Source organism: Daphnia pulicaria, chromosome 4 (genome assembly GCF_021234035.1).
Source record: "Daphnia pulicaria isolate SC F1-1A chromosome 4, SC_F0-13Bv2, whole genome shotgun sequence".
Taxonomy (NCBI): Eukaryota; Metazoa; Arthropoda; class Branchiopoda; order Diplostraca; family Daphniidae; genus Daphnia; species Daphnia pulicaria.
This window is the reverse complement of record NC_060916.1, coordinates 10,960,047-10,983,794: the sequence shown is the minus strand read 5'-3', so window position 1 is coordinate 10,983,794 and position 23,748 is coordinate 10,960,047. Positions and strand designations below refer to the sequence as shown.

Here is a 23,748-nt window from a genome sequence, read left to right as displayed (position 1 = left end):
GGAGCCGCGCCCTTATGCCATGCCCCACAGATGCAGAGTGGCAGCAGTACATAACAGCACGAACTTATTCACGTATAGCATTGCATTATAGATCAATACATATTCTGCGTGAATAGCAATGGTCATTCTTACACGTCGACGTTATTAATTTATAAGCCCGCATGTATATCGGTTTTTGGTTTCTATTCTTCGAATGCTATTATTACATTTTGATATTTCAACAGCTGCGACAAAATCTAATAACTTATTAGTAGGTTGCATATTAATAATATAAGAAACTCGACTTATTATGCAAATGCCAGAAGAAAAGGGGCGATGCCACCTGTTTGACTTTTTAAAAAAGTAGTCTCGTTAGAAGAGAATCATTCGTCATTCTGGATCAGCTGACGAACCAATTTAATATGTTACGACATTCCGACATGTTGCTGCAGTTGTCCCACCTAAATATACAGTTACAATCTAATTCATTCATACTTCTTCTTCTCCGTTCTTCTCATTTAAAAGCAACAATTTGAATACGGAATGAATATACGTCTGCACCTGCAAGTCCGCTTGTCGCTTTGTTAGCATACAAAAGAGCCAAAAAATCAGATAACCGATTGTGTGTGTGACTTTAAAATGTTCAGGGCTGATGCTGATGTTCGTATAGTATACATCTCCGTGTATAGAGAGAGTACTTGAACGAGTGAAACGGCGACAGTTGACACCATCAACGACGCCATAGCTCAGCTCATAGCCGCTATCCAAACATGCCATCGCCCAGCAAACCTCTCGATAATGGAAGTTTTCCAAGCTCTCGCAGACGTGAGTCACGGGCTTATTGTGACCAAAAAAAAACAAACTCGGGGGGGATAAAGAATCGATGGTGCCACATAGTATGCAATGCGACAATGACGATGTAAATACACTTGTCCCCGTGCCGCATGATTATGTAGAGAGCCGCTCTCACATTACACGGCACTGCGTGTATAGTTCCATTGGGTTTGGGAGAGAAAATGGAGATGGGCCGATGTTGTGCGGACACACCGACAGTTCATTACTCGTCGAGGGCTGTGCAAAGAAAAAGGAACGAAAAGAATTCCAATAGCAACAATAATACATCATACGACACATTTGGAATAATAAAAGAAAAGCAGCAGCGAAACGGTGCACCATTCAGAAGGGAAATAATAAAGAGTCGGCCGTGCATTATGTAAGCCAAGTTGACAATACGTCAGAGAGGCGCCTGTTTTCTCCACAAAGAAAATGTGTCTATAAAAACCCTCGAACGTCTAGTGTATGTAGATATCCTTATTCTCCACACATGAATATCTACCATAAGAAGGTGATTCCTCAAGTGCCATCGAGCAACAGGTCTTCGACGTCTTCGAGGAGGAATATATGCCATTCAAATGTAAATGTCGTCCGCTTTTATATTCTTCCCTTTTCTTTTCTTACATATTTTCCCCACTTGTGCGTTGTGGCTGTTTTTGTGGGTTGCTGGTACTATATATATAAATCGAATGGAACACGACCGCTGTGTTTTCTCCGAAAAACCTTTATTGTAACCAAAAGGGAGGAAGAAAGGAAAAATAAAGAAGTTCGGGTTCACTTTGGCTTTTGTAAAATGCAAAGGGTCTTCCAGTTATTTCACACAATGCACAGTCCATTATTTGGCGAGACATTACTTATGTTCAGCAGGAGATGTATACAGCACCGCGAGCACCAACCTGTCACCCGGTGCCATTATGATACATTTTCTCGCCCTTTTTCGACATTGTTGTTGCTGTTGTTGTTGTTAGTGCGCGGCTTGCGGCGCACAGTTCCATTGTTTGCTGCGTTTCTTTTCTTATTTTCCGATCCGATATAGAGGTCCGACACACACACACAAACCCACAACACGGAGCGCGACAGCGTCGATATAATCCGCTCTCTCCCTTATTTTGATTTAGATTTGAGAAGAAGAAAAATGAAGTGATGGAGACAAGAAATCGAAATGGAGATGTTATAAACTGATTTGGTGGAAAATACCAAAATAAAAATTTTGAAAAAGAACCCGGCGCGCTTAGAGATCTTTTCTCTCTTTTGGGTCGGGTCCCACTGCGCGTCATCTCGCGGCTCCTTCGTCGACATTCAAAGGAATGAGAGTTACGAGAGTTGCTTTTTTCCCCGAGATTCTAATCGACGTCGAAATGGTGTTGGAAATGGAAAGCAGTTGTTACACATTTATTCACACCTTGTAGGGCCCAACAGACTAAAGCGGCGCGCGGTTTGATAAACTCCCACACACCCCGTACGGTCTGGGCTGTGCTCTGTGTTGTATTTACAGACAGAGCGGAATCTGACACAATTTGGCGATGAATGAGCGAGATAGCAGATAACAAATGTACAGGTTCGAATTGTATAGAATATACATTCCCGTAATCTTTAATGACCTGTTTTGTTGAGCGAAACTCAATCGCGATGCGGCTTATCTTATAAATTTTTCGAGTTCCCAACTTGGGCGCAGAGGAAACAAGGGAAAGAAGAAGAAGAATGGAAGCGGAAGTTGTTATTCTTCAAAGAAACTTTCTTCAACTTTTTTCGGCGACAGATTGAATGTCATCGCACTCCCGTTCTCCCCCCCCCCCCCCCTTCTTGGCCGTCTTCTGACAAGCAAATCCAACGCAACACAAGGCGCCCGCCGTCCAAACGTATACAATATGGGCGACATATAAAAATAGAAAAGACGAGATGTCGCCATGTATTACTCGCCAGCAAGAAAAGCGCTGGTGCTGGTACTGTTTGGAAACGAGAGGAATTGTCACCGTCAAGAGCGAGTGCGTTATCTCTGCGGGTAGACGGCGACGACGTTCAAAAGTTCAATACAAGAAAGAAAAAGAGGGAAATTGTATTGAGGGCCGGTTGGGTTGGTGTGTATTGAAGACGGCGCCACAATCTTGAAATCTCTTCTTTATTTGGTGCTGAACCGACGCCAAGATCGCGGTAAATCGGTTACTGCGCATTTCTTCAATCCACCTTATTGCGCTTAACATTTAATCGATAAAATTAGGAGTGGAGACAAAGTATCAGAGTAATGAGATAAAATTGTAGGAAGATTTTCAAAGAAATTAAAAATTTCCAGTTAGTTTGTTCTTTCTCTTCTTTTTTAACCATTCATTAGTTTTTATCGCGATGTAATTCTATAAAATGCATTATAATTTGGACAAATTTAATAAAATTGTCCTTAAAAAAAAATAATCGTCACGTGCGTGTGCGTTATCTCCGAGGGTAGACGACGGGCACAGAATCTCAGAAAGAAAAAAAAGTAAATTGAGAGTCGCGGTTGTTATTGAAGACGGCGCCAGCAATTTTTTCCCCTTTTGGCTTTCTTTTATTTGGTGGTAGTGCACAGCAGCGCACCGACGCCGTCATTTCTTCTCGGCTTCATCTTCATCTACTTGTTCTTCTTTTCTTATCGCATGTCGACCATACAGCAGCAGCAGCGGCAGAGGAAATTCGACACGAAGTGCTCCCCCTTTTTCCCTCCTCGTATCTTTACTTGTCTCGTCCTCTACACTCTTTTCATCATTTCTTTTCAATAGGTGCTGACTGCTGCTGGTTATAGCCCGTCTCCGTCCGTCCGTCCGCTGTGTCTCCTTGTGCTGAGCTCTTCGGGTCCCGGCCATTTGTTTCCAAACAAACACTGTGGCGCCATCAGCAAGTGTATACAGCTAAACAAGAATAACACACTGGCCCTCGTTATGACTTGTTGCGGGGGCTTTTTTTAAACAAAATTTTTCGCCCTTCTTATTCTTTCCTTTATCATTTTTCCATTTTCCTTTTTCCTTTTCTATTCCACCTCTTTGAGTCCATCTCAAATTCATTTCTCCACTTTGTGTTTAGCGAAGAAATTCAGATAGAATATAGAACGGAATTGTGTATAGTCTATTTTCGACCGGCACGAGATGACAACACGACGCCAGTGTCCAAACAAGTGCGCCAGTGTCCAAACAAGTGCGCCAGACGCCATAGTGTCGACGTCGTTTTGCGCCCATCCATTCACAGCATTTAGCACCACGCCGGCCTCTTCTTTTTGATTATTAACATCCCGCTGATGGCCCTACTACTCACTACATATTATGGGCCACTATACAAAAGTAGCAGCAGCAGCAGCAGTCTGTTTGTGTTCCCAAAATATGACGCGCGCGTACCCGTCGACACGGATGCGTCAATTCTCCGATTCACTCCTCCTCTTTAGTCGTGCTCAATTAACTCGATTGATCCTCCTCCTACCGAATTTCGCAGACAGGCATGCGCTATAGAGTCCTTGTTAATGTATTATTTGTTATAGTGGCGTTGTTGTGTTACTTTTTCCTCGGCCATTATCGTCAGTCCCGATCAAAACACAACCTTTTTGAACGGACGAGCCTAAAATGGCCAGGAAAGATGATAAAATGGTATTATAATAAAAACGGAGAATAGTACGTGTATATACACACACACAAGCTAGACACAAAGCAAGTAATAGAGGGAAATCTGATGTCTCATTCACTTTAATGGCGATAACCGCATCATCGTCTTATATTTCTCGTGTGCTGTTCGGAGCGTCAAGAGCAGCGCTCTCTAGCACGACTTGGCCTTTTTTTTTGAGTGTGTGTTGTGGCTGTGTTACCAAAGTTGAAAAGATATCTAATTATCTATCGATTATCGTGCCCAATTTATTCTCGCCCCGTCCATTCGTCCAAATCTACTGTGTGCGCATAATTTTGGTTATTTCTATTTTTGAATTTTATTTAGCTTCCCTTTTTTTGTGTTGTGTTACATTTCGTGAGTATACGTGAATGAAATAAATATTTTTCCAACCTATGGCGCCGTCCAATTTTTTAAAAAATTCTTTTTCAAATCATGACTATGGCGGATTCATGCTGCGTAGTAATTCATTTTTTTTTCTTCTATACTTGCCGTAAATTTGAAAAAAAAAAATCTCGCGCCAGTTGTTGGCCAATCGGCCTCGGTAATCAAGACACGCGCGCGTCTCATCCAACTTAGATTTTGCAATAAATCTTTTTCTCGCCATTCTCTTGTTTCAACTTGAACTTGATTCATTTCGATTAGAGTGAGGGGGGGGGGGGGCTGTACATATGTGCCTGTCACAACTCTATCGTGCGTGGAATGCGTCATCCGGTAATAAGATGCAGACCGATTGGGTGGCCGTGAGACCCCATCAGTTTTATTATTCGGCGCCGCCATGAAACTTTACCAAAAATTAAAAAAAACGGGATAATATGTACAACAGCCCAAAAAGAAATGAAATAATGGACGATGCTGTGTATAGTAATAATCATCTTGTGTGTAGTAGACCAAAGGCTAGGCAGGTGGGCCCCCGTTCGGTCCAGAGGTCCCGACAGTTTGGGTCGTATTTTCCAACACGATCGTGGGGAGTTAAACGACCGATGGTACATATAACATACGGTTCCGATCGACACTATAGAAGGGGTGAGTATCCCATATTGAGAAGTGATTTGCATCATCCGAAAAAAAAATACGAGGCTTCGAAAATAGGCGTTATTTGTAACGAGCGAAGCCCACCACTGTGACGTTGATTGGGACTCTAATACATTAAGGGTGTCTTATTATTGCCTCCCCGTATATACATATATAACCAATCGTTTCCTTATTTTTCCCGGCTGGAAGAAGCTGCTGGCGTAATAGAAGGATATAACGACGCTCCGAGAATGTTTTTATTTAGGTTTGGCTATTTTGTCTTCCTTTTTCTAGCCTCAATCGAAATCCCGCGGTTTTCGGACGCGCACATCTCCTTTGCAGTAAACATAAAGCATAGCGCGTTGGTATGCAATAAATCTACGGAGGGAATAAACAGGAAAAATAATATCAGGTCAATCAACATCGTTCGTGAGAAACGTGTTGAGAAAGAAAAATCCGGCATCAGAAATTCCTCAATTTTGATTACGATGATCAGAATGAAATGTATAAAATAATCGCATAGTTGAGCTCCCAAAAACAAACAAAAACATCCCCGGAAATTTTCTTTTTTTTTCTTAAGTAGAGATGAAAATCACAGAGTAATCGTTTCACAAAGAATTATGGACAGAATAAATTGAAGTGATGAGAAAAAAAAAATAAAAAGTTCTTAAAATGAAAAAAAAATTAAACACAACGTGTAACCATTCATGTATCCTGCCGTGCTGGACAAGCGGAGGAGGAGACGGATTGTTGGACAAGCGAAGGGGGGATGGAGCGTGTGTCGCGCAGGCGGAGTCAGCCATCCGAAAAACTGACTGATGAGGTGAGCCAAGGAACCCACCGACAAGTCCGATGGAAAAATAATAAAAAATCTTGGGAGAAGAAGAAAAAAAAAATACAGAAACCAGTAACATAACATTCGAAAAACATCATATTTGAAGAAGACGGTAAACAGAAATAACGACACACAAATCAAAATGGGAGAGAGAGAATAAGATACGAGGCAGCCAACAAGACGACAAGAAATAAGGCGAAAAGACAAGAGAAAAGAGAAGGAAAAAAAAAAGGGAAAAATGTCCACGAAATGTCAAAAAAAGTAGGTAGTAGTAAAGGAAAAAAGAGAAGAAAAAGACAGAGAGAGTAGCCCCCGACTCCCGCTGATAGGGAAGCCATCAAAAGGAATATACGTAGCTGAGCGTCAACCGTATAAGGCACATATAGACAGACACACACACATAGGTTACAAGGTTCTTGGTTGGAGTCGATTTTTTTTTTGTTTTTAAGAGAGAGAGAGAGAGGCACATCGACACGAAAACGGACTTCCATCACCGGAGCGACCGGTCAATTAAGGTTAAGGGCGTGAGAAAAGATGGGCCCAACACGCCAACCCCCTACAACTACTATACACGGTAAACGAAAGGGCAGCGTACCCCCCTTTTTTTCTGTCTTTAGCCTCCCATTTTCTGTATGTACGTTCCATCGGTCCAACAACAACAACACGGGGCGAAACAAGAGGGAGAGAGAGAAAAGTCTGAAATACGTAGCACATGTATATTAGAACCTCCCGTTGTTCCAGCCCACCCCCGTGCTCCTATGGCTCCTAGATAGCTGCCGAGGCTACCTATAAGGTAGGCAGCAGCTAGACAAGCTCGGCCAGAGGTCTGCTCCGTCCCTTTCTCCTTCTTTCTTTCTTAGCCCTTCTCGCGCTGTGTGTGTTTTGATTTCGAAAGAAAAAATAAAACATTTTGGCTCTTTATTTCGCTGCGGAATTTCCATTAAAAACGCACAGAAGAGCAGACAAAAAAAAATACCTTTCTCTCTATGTTTTCCGTTTTATTTTATTGCTACTTGAAGACTGCACGCTGTTGTCCTTCTGGGCCCCCTCAAAGACGTTTTGGCTGCGCAGTTATTATTGTCGTTTCTGCTTCTATATGGGCGCTGGGGGGAGGTGAGAAGGGGCGACATTTTGCCAATAATATGTGTCTAGTGTGTAGATATCCCCCCCCAACAGGCCAAAACCATCCATCATTCCGGGTTTTTATTTTTATAGTACGTCATTAATTCCCCCCTCCGCTTAACCATCGCTGATGAATCATCATTTCGGATAAGTGCGCTAGCTAGCTGCTGCTATAGAGCGCTCAGCTCGGAAAGAATTCCGGCCGCCTGGAATGCGTGGGCAGCCCGCCGTTTATGATGTCTCCGCGCTGGTATAAACATGTAACGCTGCAAAGTTGAAACTCTCTCGTCGCGCATATAAAAACCTGCCTGCTGGTGCCTATACAGACGACTTTTGGTGATCTTTCGCTTGTAAAACACGACAATAACAAAACACAAGTCACATAGAGTGCTGCTGCTGCAACTGTTTTGGGTTTTCTCATTGGATTTGGACTTTTTTTTTCAAACGGCATTCAGTTAAAATTCTTGGGACAATAACAAAACCCAAGTCGCAATGCTGCAACGATTTTCTCATTTGGATTCTTTTCTTTTTCAACTCGGGGAAAAACTAACAAGGTAAAATTATGAATGTTTTCGGATGGATAAAACTGGTATAACACAAAAATAAAAATAAAGGGCAGGTGCCAAATTACCTGGAGAATTTGGAAAGCGAATATTATTCAAACTAGAAAGAGGGAAAAAAAAAGAAAAAATGATGGAAAAAGAAATAAATGTGCGCGGCTGCCGCCCAGCAGGTCAGTGCTGTGTGGTAAAGAAAAAAAAAAGGGCCAGCGCGCTTCTATATACAAACATCATATCGGCGCATGATTGGATTGAGCGCATCCCCTCCATTCCATGTTAACCTGCCGCCTCATTAGTCGCGGCCGCTTTCGCTCCGACTCAACAAACAGATGAACACGCAGGATATGATTGCAGTTGCAGAGCCTATAGCCCAGCACTACGCGGGTTATATTGTACACAGCACAGTCTATTTACCACTATAGACCATACAAGAGAGAGAATAAATACATTTTTTAGGTTTCCTTTTTTTGCATGCGGCCATAATTCGCCTACATAGAAGCCCCGGCGCCCCCGTTACTGTGTGTAGTACTAGAGGTGCTGGAACACTGTTGAACATGGCCGGCGCTGGGGCGCTAGCTCGAGTTGATGGGCGCGCGGCGTCGCCGATGATGAATTGCTCTTAATCACACGTTGCGACCGGCTAACAAGGTTTTCCTGAAAAAAAAAGAAAAAAACCGCTTGACCTCTTCTGCATCACCTCTCCAATGCTGGGGGTAGAGTATAGACGAGAGTCCTCCTGGATGCTATAAGGGATAGAAGGAGGAAAAAACATAACGAACTGACCATTTTCTTCTTTTTCTCGGCCGGGCGGTACGCCCACTAAACGGCATATACCCCGCTGGGTAGAGTGTGTGTGTGCCCATCATCATCAAATAGCATTGTTTTGTAATCATCTTTTTTCTTTCCCCATTGCTTTTTATTTGTTTCTTTTCTTTTCGGTTTTCTCCCCTTTTTTTACGTGGCCACTTGTTTGCTCAACTTATATATTGGTATAATGGAAATGGACGAATCTTTTTCACCGCAAAAGTTGATTATTCTCATATAGAAAAATATAAGAAAACAAGTTTTCCCGTCTGTCAAATATAAGTGTACACAGATATTTTCAGCAGAGTCATCTATATACTGTTGCTCCGATACATTTGACCGTGAGGTGAAAAGGGGCGAACGTATCATTTTTGGGTTATTTCTCCTTTTTTTTTTTTTTTCTTTTCTTTTTTTTTTAACCAATTGATTTGCATATCAAAAGATGGTGGTGGAATGCTCCGATCACCTTTGGTGGTGGTGAGGAAACGAACCAGTGTGAGAAACTGAAAAAAAGGAGAGAAAGAACGAAAAGAGAGATAGATATATAGAATATGAAGAAATGATAATATGGACGGGCCAGCCCGGCTTTTGTGCTGTGTTTTCTCGTCTGTGTTTGCATACGTGTGTGTGCGTGTTGGGCGGGGTGTCCGGCTATTTTCATCTGTGTGTATATTCCCGCATTTTCCGTTTCACAACGGTCACGAAAACTGAAAAGAAATCTATCGCCGTCTATCGGTTTCGGACCGGGGCGAAAAAGACGGACACTTCTCCCCGACACATATAAATAAATATACATATATACACACACACTTTTCTCCTTAGAATAGATACACTCATACACACATGCTGGCGGACGGAATTCTTGGCCGGCTTATATGTGTCTGTTCACCATTCAACAATAGACGACAGAGAAAGGGCAAAAAAAGGAAAGAAAAGAACAGAAAAGATTTATCATGGGCTGTGTATAAGAATGGAGAAGGGGGCAAACAACAAACAAACATTCAGGATAACAATGCCACTCGTACCATTTGATTTCTTATATATTTATATATAGATATAGTATATTTTTCTCGCTGTTCTTTTCTTGTTTGTAGTGTTATTCTTTTTTTGTGTGTGTCTCTCTCTTTTTTCTTTCCAAACCAGATTCGAAAAAAATAAAAAAATACGCCCGACAGTTTAATTGGCCCCTCTCTCCATGTGCATTGCTAACATTCCAGAGGACCTTTTCGAGTCCCGTTGACAGTTGGCCAATGCAATCATATACGTATACAGAGGATGACAGTCGCTGATAAACACACGACCGGGATGATGCGAGCAAGTGTGACACAGCCAAAGAGAACTCGTCACACGCTCTGATGGGTTTCGATCGATCCGATAATTGCCGGAATCGAAATCGAGAGTGAAACAAAATATAATCTTGTACATCTCGGCATATAGTTCTAGTAATACTCTAAGCTATAATCTGTACTCTGTTGGCCAGAAACTATGAGCGTTTTGTTCTTTTTTTTTCAAAGTGGAGGCATAATTTAGCCATTCATTAGAGGGCCAGCAGGTAATAGACTGTAGGCGCATGCAGCCCATCTGTGCTCTCCCGCTCATATCCATTGTAATCCTTTGGCGACGCGACCTGGGAGCATATCTAACATAAAAGAATAGATTTTCCTAAAAAGAAAACGCCAGGCGCGCGGGTAGGAAAGGAAAAAACGCGCACACAACAAACTAGGCGATTAATATGAACAACTTCTTTTCCCCCCGCCGTTGATGGTATGCCGCGTACGCGCGCTATATAGCTGTTAAATTCTTTATTTATTGGAGGTGTGTTGTGCAGCTCTGCGGCTGCTCCTGCTGCTGGCCTTGTGTATTTATTCCGTCCTGCGCACAGGATGCTGCCGCTGCTGCTGCTGCTCACGGTATAGTAGAGGTTAAAAAGAAAAATAAGAAAATGAGATTTTTGGTTTCTTTTTCTAATTTTTTTTCCCCGTGCGTTATAATAGTATTACTTTTTGTTTTTCTTTTCCGTCCCGGCCATTTTTGCAGCTCGTTATGAAGCAAGTATTTTTATATCTATACATTATTCGGTATATGGCAGCAGGTTTTTATTGGAGACTGCAAGTGCTGGCGTTGCAAGTGGCTGGTCCTTCGTGTGTGCGTACACTCTATAGCATACGCGAGTGACTTATATGTCAAGTCGTCTCTCCTCATTACGGATTCAAGGCAGGTGCGCTGCTGCTCATTGTTATACCTCTCTTATATTCCTCATTTTCTTTCTTTTTTTTCCCGTTTCTCTTTTCTATATTATTTTTTCGTTATTCTTTCGTAGACTGGGCGCTGTATAGACGTGCTTTCCATTCGTTTTATTTTCTCGGGATAAAAAAAAGAGAGAGAAGAATAACCGGGTGAAGAAAAAAGCGGCGGGATAAATCCGAATGGTGTAGGCGTTGCGCGTAACACACAGGTATACAACATGCAAACAAGCGGACGCGTCTTTCATCAGGTCGCAGCACTGATAATTGGATCCGTTGGCTGGACCTCTGAGAAATCACTGGACCTCTGGTCGACTAACAAAAAAAGAAAGACGGAGAATAATATTCATTTCTAAATTTCGTGGAACGCGGTGAGCTGGCAGGGAAAAGAGAGAGGGTGAGGAAAGAATATTTATTCACATAGTCCTGCAGAAGTGAGCGGGTTTATGTAATAAAAAGAGAAAAAAAAAACAGAATTGATAATTAGCTTTGGAGTTCATTAATCGTTGCCGGACCCTGATGCTGGCTGCTGCTGCTGCGACGCGCTCGATCGTGAAATTCACTAATGAACTTGAATAATTGCATCGGGTATAATTATGGCGCATAGATTATGATTCTAAGAAAGCGGTTAGCGCGGTGCCTATAGGCCTATTACAAAGTTGGGTGCAAGGTATGCGCTTGACCCTGTTTGTTGACTGGCAACAGTAAATCCAAGCGCCAGAAGAGAAAAAAAAAACACTTACACATAATGCGGAGAAAAGGCCACAGCCAACAACCAACTATCGTCTAATATATTGTTTTAATCAGGGCCTATAGGCCAGCGGTCCGGTAACGAACGGAGCCCAGCATTGCATCAAATACGAACGCGCAGGACATTTCCGTGTATGCATATTCCATGAAAAAAAAAATGGGTTGTAAATTTCCAGAAGAATCGACTAGCTAGGTATATTATATAAGATGCCGATGGTGGGAAACCTGTGCATTGAGCAATAATAAACCTGATGAACGAAAATATGCGGCCATCGTTTTTTCGTGCTGAAGGTGCCGAGTGAACGAGCTGATTGAAATCAGGGAAATTTTTCTCTCCTTTTCAAACTGTCGCTTCAAAAAAACATAACACATAAACAAGAAATAAAAGTAAAAGGAAAAAACAAAACAAAAAAGATTAATCGATATACCTGTATAACTGGCATTTATTCTGAATGACACCACAACAGCTTTTCTATATCGTGGCTAACATTGTATAATAATACAAATTCGGCTTTAAATCGGATATAATTAATTTGCCTGTTTAGCGGTGTGATCCATCGCTGTTAGTTCTTTAGTGAAACTTTTCTGTATAATAGTCCACTCAGCGACGAGTGACGCAATTCGGTCGCCCGACGTTCCCCAGTCTTCCTTATGGCGCTATACAGTGATGATGAAGCACGAATAGAAAAAAGGCAAGATGAAGATTAACGGCAGTGTTTGTCTTGTGTGTGTACACAGCATTCAACAGCCATAAATTACGCCGAAGAGAAAAAGAAGAAGAAAAAAAATAACGCCATAAGACAAGTGGAGAGGGGGGGAAACCCTCTCGATCAGGAGAGCCACGCCTACCGGTCCTCCTCCTCCTCTTAGAGCCCGTGAACATATTCCATCTTTCTTTGCTGGGTCCCTTTTCTTATTCTTTGCCTTTTTTATTTTATTTTATGACTCTATACTTTCTGTACGCACGGGCCTATAGACGTCGTCCGTTCCGTCCCGGAGAAGACACACAATATACATGCAGACCCAGCCAAACGTAGGAGTTGTAAGTCACGAAAAGTTGTACAGGATTGGCGTGACATCGAATCGCGCACGCTAACGCGCACTATTTGCATGCGAGTGCAGACATCACACGGCAGAAAATGAATGTTGAAAGTCAAAGAGAATGATGAAGAATATACACAACAACACATCAGAAATATGAAATGAGAATTAAAAAAACAAATAAATGAGCGAGAGAGAGAAGGAGAGAGAGAAGGAGGAGGGATAGCAGCACGAAATGGGCTCGGAGCGTTTCTGCGGCCGGCATTCGATCAAGCGTAATGGACGGGCAACGACGTTCTAATGACAGCCTCGTTCCAATTGGATTATTATTGATACATTTCATCATTGAAATGGACCGTGTTTGTGGTCGTTGGGCCCCTTTTGAGTTTTTTCGTTCGTCTTCTTTGCCAGCAGCCACGGCGCACGCAGCCGAGCTCGTTGGTTGTACATCTTAAATGCAACGGACGGACAACTAGAAGAGGCGAGACCCAGTCGGAGAGTCACGAACAGGTATTAACGTGAAATTAACCATTGTTTCCCACACCCAAACAGCAGGTCAAAAGTAAAGAAAGAAAAAAAAAGGGAACAACCCCTGGACGTTTACACAGTTTACACAGAGGAGAAACCTATAGCCAAAAGTTATAATCATCTCTGACGTGTAACCATCCTTCCTCCTCATAGCCTTCTTATTCTTCATTCCGTTTTTTTTTTTAAACTTTTCTTACTTTCATTTCGGGAATGCCATTTATTCGTCAATGAGGAAAACATGATGGGATTAATGAAAGAACCCATCATGACGTGCGTTATCTGACTTTTTACTAGCCTAATTCATTTATGAATTGAGTTTTAATCATCTTATAATAGCCCCACTATATACCCCAAGATGATTATTATATTGACGAAAATACACTGATCTAAAAATCGATAACGCCGATCGATATCAAGGCCTATAAAACACAAAAATTTCGATACGAAATAAAGTGTCGAAGCTTTTGAAAAGATTGGCGTGTCTTCATCAACGGCGCGCGCGCTCCAATTAACCGCCGATAAGAGCCGGTAAATAATTGGCGACTACACGTCCGCCCTTATCAAAGAAAGGTATATGTAAGATGCAAACTAGATGATTCGAAACGTGGTGCTGCTCACGGGATCTAATCAAGCCATGAAAGAAAAAGGGGGAAGATGTGGAAGGCGCTATGTACAAGTATCAAAACCGAAATCTCGATAAAAGATGAGGAGAGAGAGAAATTTTCCAACTGCTGACCGTCGTCGCCATGATCTTTCGCTTTTCTTCTTTTTTCCACTCGCTTAATCTCTTTTTTCTTTCATTTTTTGAGGTTTTGTTTTATTTTATTTTCCCCTCCCTCCAATGCTATCGTCCCGACCGGGTGATGGTGTAATGATATGCAAAGTTGCGGTCCATTCTTTAGCGCGCGGGATTGCCGTATAGACACATACAACAGCGCGCGGTCTCTATCTCTTTTCCAATTGTTTTTTTTTTCTTCTTTTTCTTCTGTTTCATCCACTTCTTTCATTTTTTTCTTACACCAACCCCTCGCGCACGAACGAAAAGTGTTGCTGGCGCGCGGGAACGTGCTCTTATAACAATCACGACAAGCTCTTTATTATTATTATCATTTCTCTATAGTCTTTATACAGCGCTCCTTCCAGCACTACCGATTCTCTCATCGCAGAGAGTCCATTTATTTTAATTCCTCTTCTTCTTCTTCTTGTTCTTCCCATTTTTTTTTCTAGATGAGAGGGGGGGGGGGTTATTTGCTGGCCCGTTTGTGGCGAGGGGCTGTTAGTGCTGCGGACTGTGCGGGAACAATGTCCTCATATAATACGGTTGGATTGTTCTTCACTTTTTTTTTCTTTTTTCTTTCTGTTCTGTTCTGTTCCTTTTCTTTTTTCCTCCCCGTCAAGAAAAACAGAGACTGTTCATTATTCAAACGACCGGCACGTTTCTTGTTTCTTTTCTTTTTGGTTTTTTTCCTCATCACAAAACGCGCACGCAACACTTGTCCAGCTCAGTCCCCAATAACCGCTCTATCGCGCTCTATTCAGTTGCCATGAGACGGCCATTGGCTTGACGCCTTGACCACAGCATCAAAAACCAAAAACCAAAAAACCAAAAAAAACTAGAAAAACAAGAAAAATGTTCAAATCACTTTTGAAGGAAACTCGAAATTCCCGGTGCCAAACTTTTATGTATACATTTCACATCTTAGACATAGCCTTGTCGATGCTTTCTACGAGAGGACAGTTGTACGTGGATGGAAACAACATTCCAATCTTTTTGTTTCAGGGTTCTTCTTCATCATCATCAATTGTGTGCAGTGCTGCCTTGTTACTTTTGATTCCTCTCTTCTCCAATGCTCCAATCCGAAACGCGGGTGTCCAAAAACTGTCCACCTTGCCAGCATCATCAACCAGAACCACTCGGAACGGGCGAAAAAAAAAATAAAATGGAAAGGAAGAAAAAACTGAAGATGCATCGAGTTGGACATGCAGTAATCTTGTCTGAGCGCCATCGCCAGCCCATCGATCACGATTGGAAAACTGAAAGGAGAGTAAAAAAAGAAGAAGAAGAAGAAGAGGCGGATTATGGGGTGGAGGAGTTCTTAAAGACAACAGGGAACGTGTGGAATATAACGAGAGAGGAGAAAATTGGGCTCTCCCAGTCAGAGGAGAAGGATATGTCGTGCTATGGATCAGAGCGTTAGATATAACGAAAAGGAAAATAAGAAACAAAAAAGAAAAAAAAAAAGCTATAGCACGGAAACAAGTTCGAAGACCCGGCGACATTCTCCAGCTCTTTGGCCATCATCGATCATCGTGCAACTTGCACATGACCACACACACCAGCGACCGAGCCCTATACGCGCGTATATTCACAGTGCGACCGTCTCTCTATATGCAGCGTGACATCTATACCTTCTGTCTTTTTCTATATTTTTTTGTCCCTTTTTTTTTTCTTCTCCCCCTGATGTCGTTCTTCTCTCTCGCTCTGCGTTCTTTTTCAGATGTTTATCTCACCTGGGCACAGGAATTATATGCACTCTCCACGCCATAGTGCCATCGCCGAGCGCTATTCTCTTGAGGCCATTGGCTGTGCCTGATGTCAATTCTCTTTTTTTTCTTTCCTTCTCTCCGTTATGTTGTCTCCGTATTCTTTTTTTTCCTCCTCCTTAAAGACAGCAGCAGCAGCCAACAGCAGTTTTTCTGGGGGTAAAAGAAAGCCAAAGCAAATGTCTCTTTTTTGATGTTTTTCTTTCGCCATGAAACAAGCCAACAAGCTTGCGCGCATAAAAGCAGAAAAATGGATAGAAAACAGGTTGCTGTGTGCGCGCGTTTTCGTTTTCTTCGTTATATGTTCGAGAGATGAGAGAGACCACCTCTCTCTCTCTCTCTGCCCACATTTGAATATATAGCAGACCGTAGAGTGAGGAGCGAGGAGGTATATAGTCTCTCTCTTTCTCTCTATGTGCGCGTCGTATAATTTTTTTTTGTTTGTTTCTTTTTATGATTATTTTAACTGCTCCGTTGGGCTGTCAACCCGACATTCTGCGCGCCCGACTTCACCGCCCCAAAAAAACTTTGGCAATACACGCTCCTTTGCAATTCTCTCTCCTTTCCAGTGTTTTCTCTCTAGCTCTATCCCTATATATTATATTAATATTATATACCTATAGGGCGCTGGACCAACGTACCTTTTTTTGCGCTAGAGTGTCGACCGGAGAGTCACCTGGTCGCCTACAGCGTCCACTCTTGTATAAGTGGCACTGTTTTGGCACGGCCAAAAAAAAAATATAGACTATATTCCGCAGTCATCTTCTTTTTGACTTGTGAAAACAAACAACAGGAAAATTCAGAGACCAAGGCTCCAAGAGGGAGAAGAGGGAACCTGGAACCTGTCTGGTCGACTATTTCGTTTCCTGTTTTTCCCTTAATGAACCAGCGCAAAGAGCGAGCGAAAGAGAATGAAAAGTGTCTTTTTTCTCAACGTACGGTCCAGCAGCCTTGACAAGCCAAACCCAGACAGCAACTTGGGCTATTCCGTGCCACTGGCTTTGCAACAGTTCAGGTCAAAACTCAAAAGGAAACGTTGAGCATCAGAAAACAAAAAACAAAAAACAAAAAAGAAAAGAAAGAAAAATCAATGAAAAACATCAGGGGGGAAAAAGAAGAAGAAGAAAGAATATAAAAGATGACGAGCGAAAGAGAAACACGAAAAAATGGCGTGCACAACACGCATGCACACTCACACTCTGGTATATAGAGGGGGAAAAATATATAAGTATATCTATAAGGCTAAGTGAGTGTGTGGCGATATAGCCTTTCTGCTCTTGGACTCCTAATGGGCGAAAACAGGAGACAGAAAATGTCACGCAAAGAGAGATAGGAGAGGTGAAACAGTCGTGGAACCCGCCCTCATTATCTTTTTGAGCGAAAGACAACCAACCGGAACTAGTTTTTGTTTTCTTCTTCGTCCTTGTTTTTTTTGGTTTGTCCTTCTTTGTTTTGTTTGCCCTTTTTTTTTTGAATTATTATTCCCTTGATATTTTCCTCCTTTACAGAAAAACCACTTCGGGCTCCATCTCTCGTCTAACTCGGCCACGTTCTCGATTTTTTTTAAAATTATTCAAACTGAATTTCACACGTTTGACGCAATCGAAACAAGTGCCGGTTTACAGACGAGACCCATTATACTGTTGGTAATTGCCCGTTTTTTGTTTGTTTTTACTATAAAAGTGACATTTCTCCACCTGTTTTATTTTGTTCTCCATGTTTGTTTTTCTGAAAATTTTGTTCTTAATTTGACTGGACGATTTGTTTTTTCCGCTTTCCAGCCCTTTTTGGATCCCACTAGTTACGCGGTTCCAATCAGGCTATATGCTAATGAAATATTGATTATGCTTTGTTGCTATTATAACTTTCGGTTTTGGTTCTCTCGGGGTCTTCTTGATCATGTGGATATATGTATGTGTGTGTGTGTGTGTGTTCAGAAATTTTCGCTTCTCTCTCTCAGACTCTCACACAGTTTTCCCTTTTTTTCTTTTCTTTTCTTTTCCAATTACTTGTAATTGCGGCTCGTTACCACTCCGGCGCCAGTATTGCCTGCGCCTAATCCATCCCCATGGACCCTGGCCTGGCAGCAGAGAGGCAAAGGTATATACATACATACACGTAGAAATGGTAGGTATATAGAGGAAACCTTTTGGAATAGAGTGAGAAAGAAATCCATTAGGACTGCACAGGCCTATATAGAGAAGAGTAGTCCATTTCTACCATGCACATAGTGTTGTGTATGTACTTTCCCAGCTTCACACACACGTATGGGTCCCAGTAAATATCTCCGAGGATGCAGTGGTAGAGTCGACCTTTCGGACCTCATCTATGTATACCTTTAGTCCGTCTTTTGGTTCAAGACAGGCCCAAGACTAGAGGAGAAAAGAATAATGTCGTGCTCCAGACTGGCTTTGCGACGGGGCTCGAAGATGAGCAGCAGTAGAGATGCAGGTAATCAGACACGGCGCCCTAGTCAATTGTGTCTGAGAGCTTGCAATGAGTCTCTCTCTTTCCCCATTTCTTTCCTTCCATCTCTCTCTCTCTCTCTCTGCTCACTCGCGAAAAAAGGGGCAACATAAATAATCGTAAAAATATAAAAAAAAAAATGTTTCAAGAGTCCGACTACATGGGAATCTGTACCCCAGTTGACCCCCTAACGCATGTAGGTAGACTTATTGTTCTACCTTCTGTCACAATTACAATGGTGACCAACTTTGGCAATATATGAACAGCTAAAAGAAGAGATATCGTTCCAAAGCGGTTGGCGAACTTTGGGAAATTTAGGAACATTCTTCTTCGCATTTATGCGTTAATATTCAAATTTTCGATTCCGAAGGTAGACCCGAGGCGATACTTGATGAATAAAAAGGAGGTGCTACTTGCCGGCACGGTCTCTATCTCGTTGCGACGGGTTTCATTTTGTGTGTGTGTGTTTCTCCCCTCTTCAGTATTTCATTTATTATTTTTTTTTTCTTTTTCGTTTTCGCTTTTCTGTTTTTTTTTTGCTCTTTCTAAACAAGAAGAAAATGGAGCGCCGGGTTACATCCCACCTTTTGACGTATGGAGGTGGAGGAGAGAGAATTCATAACGATGTCTACGCCTCTTTATCACGAGCGCTAAGTGGGCTCTGTTGTGGCCGTACGCCTCTCTCTCTCTCTCTCTCTTCTTCATCGGCTCTTCTCCAGCTCTTTTGTCTCGAACACGTTTCCCGTTGTCCGGATATTTCAGAAACGGACCGTCAGAAGAGTTCGAAGGATCGCGCGCCAGAACATTTTTGTCTATGACAGAAACGGCCGGTACCACCTCTTCTTTCCCATCATCTTTTTTTTTTCTTTTAAAAAAAATTCCAAACTAATCCAATTCCATAGCAAAATCATTTTTTAAACAAATCGAATTAAACTAAACAGAAGAGAAAACACAATATGATCATTTCTCTCGCCGAGATAAAAGCGCGTATAGGCATTTCTGACCTATCGGAGGAATCAGAGATGATGGCAAAGTTGAACAGGATAAAGCAAAACACCAACGGAAAATAAAAGTATGCTTGTTTAAAGAGTCGTAAAACAATCGTTACGATAGGAGATCAATCAATTCAATAAGCATCTGGCTTGGTTTAACTCGTAACATCTTTTTCTTTTCGAGTTTGTTATATCTTGTATGCCGTATACACAGCCAGGCAGCAGCCAGTCTTCTTTATATACAATATTTATTTGTCTTTTTCTTTTTCGTTTTATCAGGTGTGGGTCTCAACGATCTAATCAATTATGGTTGCGCGAGCGCGTGCGTGTCGGTGGCTAAAGAAACGTTACAGCGTGAGAGAGCCGTGGAGAAGGAAAAAAAAAAGGAAAAGAAAAAAAGAAAAACAAGAACGAAAAGAAGAAGAAACTTGAAACGTCGATGAGAAAAAGCGATTGGGGCGCTCGATTTCTCTGGAAACTGCTGCCGCTTATTATGAACGCTTTAAAGATTTGTCGTCTTCCCGTTTTCTCATTGCCCGTGCGTCTTCATCGGAGTGACAATGCCTCCGGCTCACATAATAAGCCTTCCCTACTTCTTATTCTTGTCTTTTTTTTTTTTTTTTTTTTATCTTGGCCCCTCTTCATTTCTCTTTTTTTTCTCTCTCTCCTTATTCCTCCTCATGCCCGATTGTTTTTTGTTTTTATCTCGACATGACACTCCCAAAGTCACAGACCACTCCATAGACGGACGACTCTATCGTTGGCACGCCGTCCGTCGACCAGCTTGTAGATTGACGCAACTCGACGTCTTCGCTGGGCCGACACGACACGACAAAAGAACAAAGACGACACACAAATAATAGACGAAAGAAAAGCTAGGCCACAAATTAGATCGACACTCTGTGAGTCTCAGGACGAAAAAGCACAAATTAAGGGAAAAAACAAACTTACGTGAATTGTGGTTGGTTGACGCAACTCTTTTTGTTAGACATCTTAATAGTTGGGGTTCTATGGTTCATAATAAAACTTGCACGTATATAGAAAAAAAAACGACGTTAGTTCAAGTTAATTACTAAGTGTATTGTACAATGAGGACGGAAATAAAAGAATCAGATCAAATGGTAATGAGTTGCCGATCTAATTGAGGCTTAAATCGTAGAAGTTTGGCGTATTCGGTCAGTAAAAACTTCCAATAGCACTCGACGTCGCTCAGTTTCAAATGATTCCAGACCAGCTGATGCCCCCTGGTGGCGATTTTAGAAACTAGGCTGTCGTTCTCCTTGGCAAAGCGGATCAGCCGGGCTAAATCACGCTGCGTAGCGGCACTCGAGACGGGGATGTAATGCACCCATGGTTTTAGCGCTGGATAGAAGAATTCAATCCACTCGTCACCGACGTGAAATACGAGTGATTTGCACAAGAAGAGATGTTTGAAACGGAAGCTTGCTGCCACACCCCTGTAGTTGAACAAGTATTTGTAGGAGCAGTGGCTTTCTAAACTTACTTCTTCAGCCGGCGGAGCACCAAGAGTATCCTTTAAAGTTTGGAATAAATACAAATAAAACAAAAGTTATATGTAGAAAAGTAGAAAAAACCCTGAATAAACATTATTCTCAACATACTGAGTCTGACTTCCAGGCCTGATTTTTCGTATACTGAGCATCGACCAAGTTCAGGTTTCCTCTAGAAAGTAAAATCAATGGATCTCTTTCAGAGCTGGTCCTGGATCCTCTAAAAAAGGCCTTTGATTGTTTTTCATTCCAGGGATAAGTAGCAGCCACTTTATCTATTGAGATTCTGTGCTGGTCCCAGCGCCCCAAGCCTCTAGGATACAAACTTATGGCAGGACCTCCTTCCCAAAATGTCCATGCAGGATATGTTATGTCCAAGTATTCTTTTGTCTGTGAAAGTAGATGAAACGTTTATAGAATATTTACAATCAAAAACTGAATTTGTCTACTGTTGTTACCTTACTGAACGAAAGAATCGGCAAAACTTCCCCAAAATGACGACTAACTTGAGGCCAGTCCCTGTTATTAATAATCAACTCCATATCAGGCAATTCCTTTATGACTTTCAGTATGAAGTGTTCAATGCCTGCACATCTTGAAGGAAATAAACAGAAAGATTCCCTGTAAAGCTTCTGTCCAATGATTTGGTATTTTGTACCCCTGTATATTTTTAAAAGAAAAAGCTAACTATTAGTATTCAAAAAATCATATTATAAATGGAGCAGCTGAATATTGAGAAAGTGTCATGGTCAATTGTAACTCAACCATTAATACACATTTTTGGACTAACAACAAAGAGATGAAGTATAATATAGCTAGAGTATTTTAACATTATTAACAATATCCTTACAATTATGAATGTATGAGTGGATTAACTGACCTGTCTTTTGCTTTATCCAACATACTCTTGGTTATTCCAACGTCTTTAAAAGCCTTCAAGTCTTCAATAACAAGATTAGTAAAGCAGGAACAATTTTTGAACAAACACGGTTTATAGTCTAACAATGATTGGGATATATGTCCTTTGAACTCAACCCAGTTTTCATTATTTTCTGTATGGAAGTTAAGTAAAAAATTAAAATAAAAGAAATGATTTATAAAGATAAAACAATAAAAAACCTTTTAAAGAATATTCTATTATTAGCAGTGATTTTACCGATTTTACCTTGAGTGTACATATTTTCTTCCACCTCATTTTGGTTGCAGCCATTCAGTTTGGTGCAATATCCAAATTCTTCGACTGTGCCTGTGCATTTCACTCCGAATATGAAAACCAACAGGCCAATATAGAATTGCAAACATAATTTAAAATCAACAACAATTTGACACAAGCATTCCATTGTTTTGAAAATCTTTGTCCAGGTCCAGTCGAAGTGTCATAATTTCTTTACTTATGCAGTGTTGCCAGATAGGGATCTATAAAAAAAATTACAAAAATTAGAGCAGTCAGCAGAGCTGCAGAGCCATGGCAGAGTTAGTCAAATTGGGCCCAACAAAGTGGTTAACCCCAAACAAATTATACAGGGCTGTTCGACCAGGGGTATGGAGAGGTGGTTCCCAATGACAGTGTTAAATTTCCCATAAGGGGATTCGACGGGAAGCTACTTTTTTACTAACGAGTAACGACTTTTACATGGAGGCATAGGGAGGTCTCTCCGACGGTGGCGCTATCTAGGCTCTCGCGGCATATGGACATACCGAGAGACCTTTTAGTAAAAAAAGCGGACAACCTCTTATGAGAAATTTAACATGGAGACTGGAAACCATAGACAAAGACCACTGGTTGATGCTGTCCATAAGAAAATTAACATGGCCAACTGTCGCCAGAATTCTTGCTACCCTTCCTCCGATTTTCCCGATTCTGTTTTGCTTGTCCTGCCCTCTAGTGTACGTTTTGTTCTCTACACTCTGCTTAAATCTATTCCATTGCAATCATTCAATTGATTTCTCTGCTTTTGCAATTGGCAAACGTCAAAATTTAATACAAAATTACTTTTAAGTAAAAATTTGTATGAAAAAATTACCTAGAACTTTTAAACGCCGGCAAAGAATTTTACCAAGACAGAAGGAAAACAACTTTCGTCTGCAACACCCTTGGTAGCCACGGTGCAGTACAGCAGTTTATCCGCAAGGGGCAGGACAAGCAAAACAGAAACTCGGGGTCAGTAGGGATAGGGCTAAAAGGATAGGACATGCGAAACCAGTCTTCTTTATCTATGCTGGAAACCATCTCTCCCTGCCCATGGTTCGACATCTTTTTTGACATTTGTTGCCATCGTGGCAACGCAGCAACTCATGTATTTTTTCGTCTGCTACGAGTGACTTGTGTATTCTGTGAAAGATGAAAAGTTAGTATTCAGATGTAAACATCCACCAAATTTTAAATTATCTAATTGAAAGGTATTCTGCGTAATTTGGTGGATGTTTAAATCTGAATACTAACTTTTCATAATTTCATATTTCACAGAATACACAAGTCACTCGTAGCAGACGAAAAAAATACATGAGTTGCTTTTTTTAAAGACATAAAACCTAACCTGCACTCTCTGTGAGCGGCATATGGACCTGCATTTTACCCACCAACCTACACGCCGCACCCTGCACTCGGGACTCCGCACTTTCCTCACGCGTCCACCGATACCCTTTTTTTCAGCGCTAAAAAGTGTTTCTGTTTTTTTTTTACACAGCGGCTTATGGGAAATTTTTTTTTTATTTTTATTTTTTTTTAAACATTATTTCCATTACATCTTAGCACATAGAAATCTCCCCTTGGGTTCATTCAATAGCTAAATAATCATTCTATCACTAATATTCGTATTTTTTAAAAGGGGACATTCGTTTAGAAGTTATAACCGATATTCTAGGCCTCAATTTTGCATATTTTCCCAAGTGTTTTGCATTAGTGAG

The 23,748-nt window shown here is 41.5% G+C and overlaps 1 protein-coding gene and 1 long non-coding RNA gene across 2 annotated transcripts; one reads left to right on the top strand and one right to left on the bottom strand.

Annotated features, from left to right (window-relative positions):
• Positions 1-18,840: 18,840 nt before the first annotated feature.
• LOC124337464 lies at positions 18,841-20,516 on the top strand. Its single transcript, XR_006917392.1, has 2 exons — positions 18,841-19,168; positions 19,610-20,516. It is a non-coding gene; the product is annotated as an uncharacterized LOC124337464 (long non-coding RNA).
• Positions 20,390-22,300, bottom strand: LOC124337049 (O-glucosyltransferase rumi homolog). Its single transcript, XM_046791066.1, has 5 exons — positions 22,007-22,300; positions 21,722-21,893; positions 21,300-21,501; positions 20,953-21,231; positions 20,390-20,864 (listed from the first exon to the last, which is right to left on the bottom strand). Exons 1-5 carry the CDS (start codon positions 22,179-22,181, stop codon positions 20,445-20,447), a joined length of 1,248 nt encoding a protein of 415 aa, XP_046647022.1. The 5' UTR covers positions 22,182-22,300; the 3' UTR covers positions 20,390-20,444.
• Between the last annotated feature and the right edge of the window lie 1,448 nt (positions 22,301-23,748).

Coding starts and splice junctions, on each gene's coding strand:
- LOC124337049 (XM_046791066.1), bottom strand. CDS start 22,181: ATGGAATGCTTGTGTCAAATTGTTGTTGATTTTAAATTATGTTTGCAA. Junction 21,232..21,299: donor CGATTCTTTCGTTCAGTAAG/GTAACAACAGTA, acceptor CTACTTTCACAG/ACAAAAGAATACTTGGACAT. Junction 20,865..20,952: donor AGGCCTGGAAGTCAGACTCA/GTATGTTGAGAA, acceptor CAAACTTTAAAG/GATACTCTTGGTGCTCCGCC.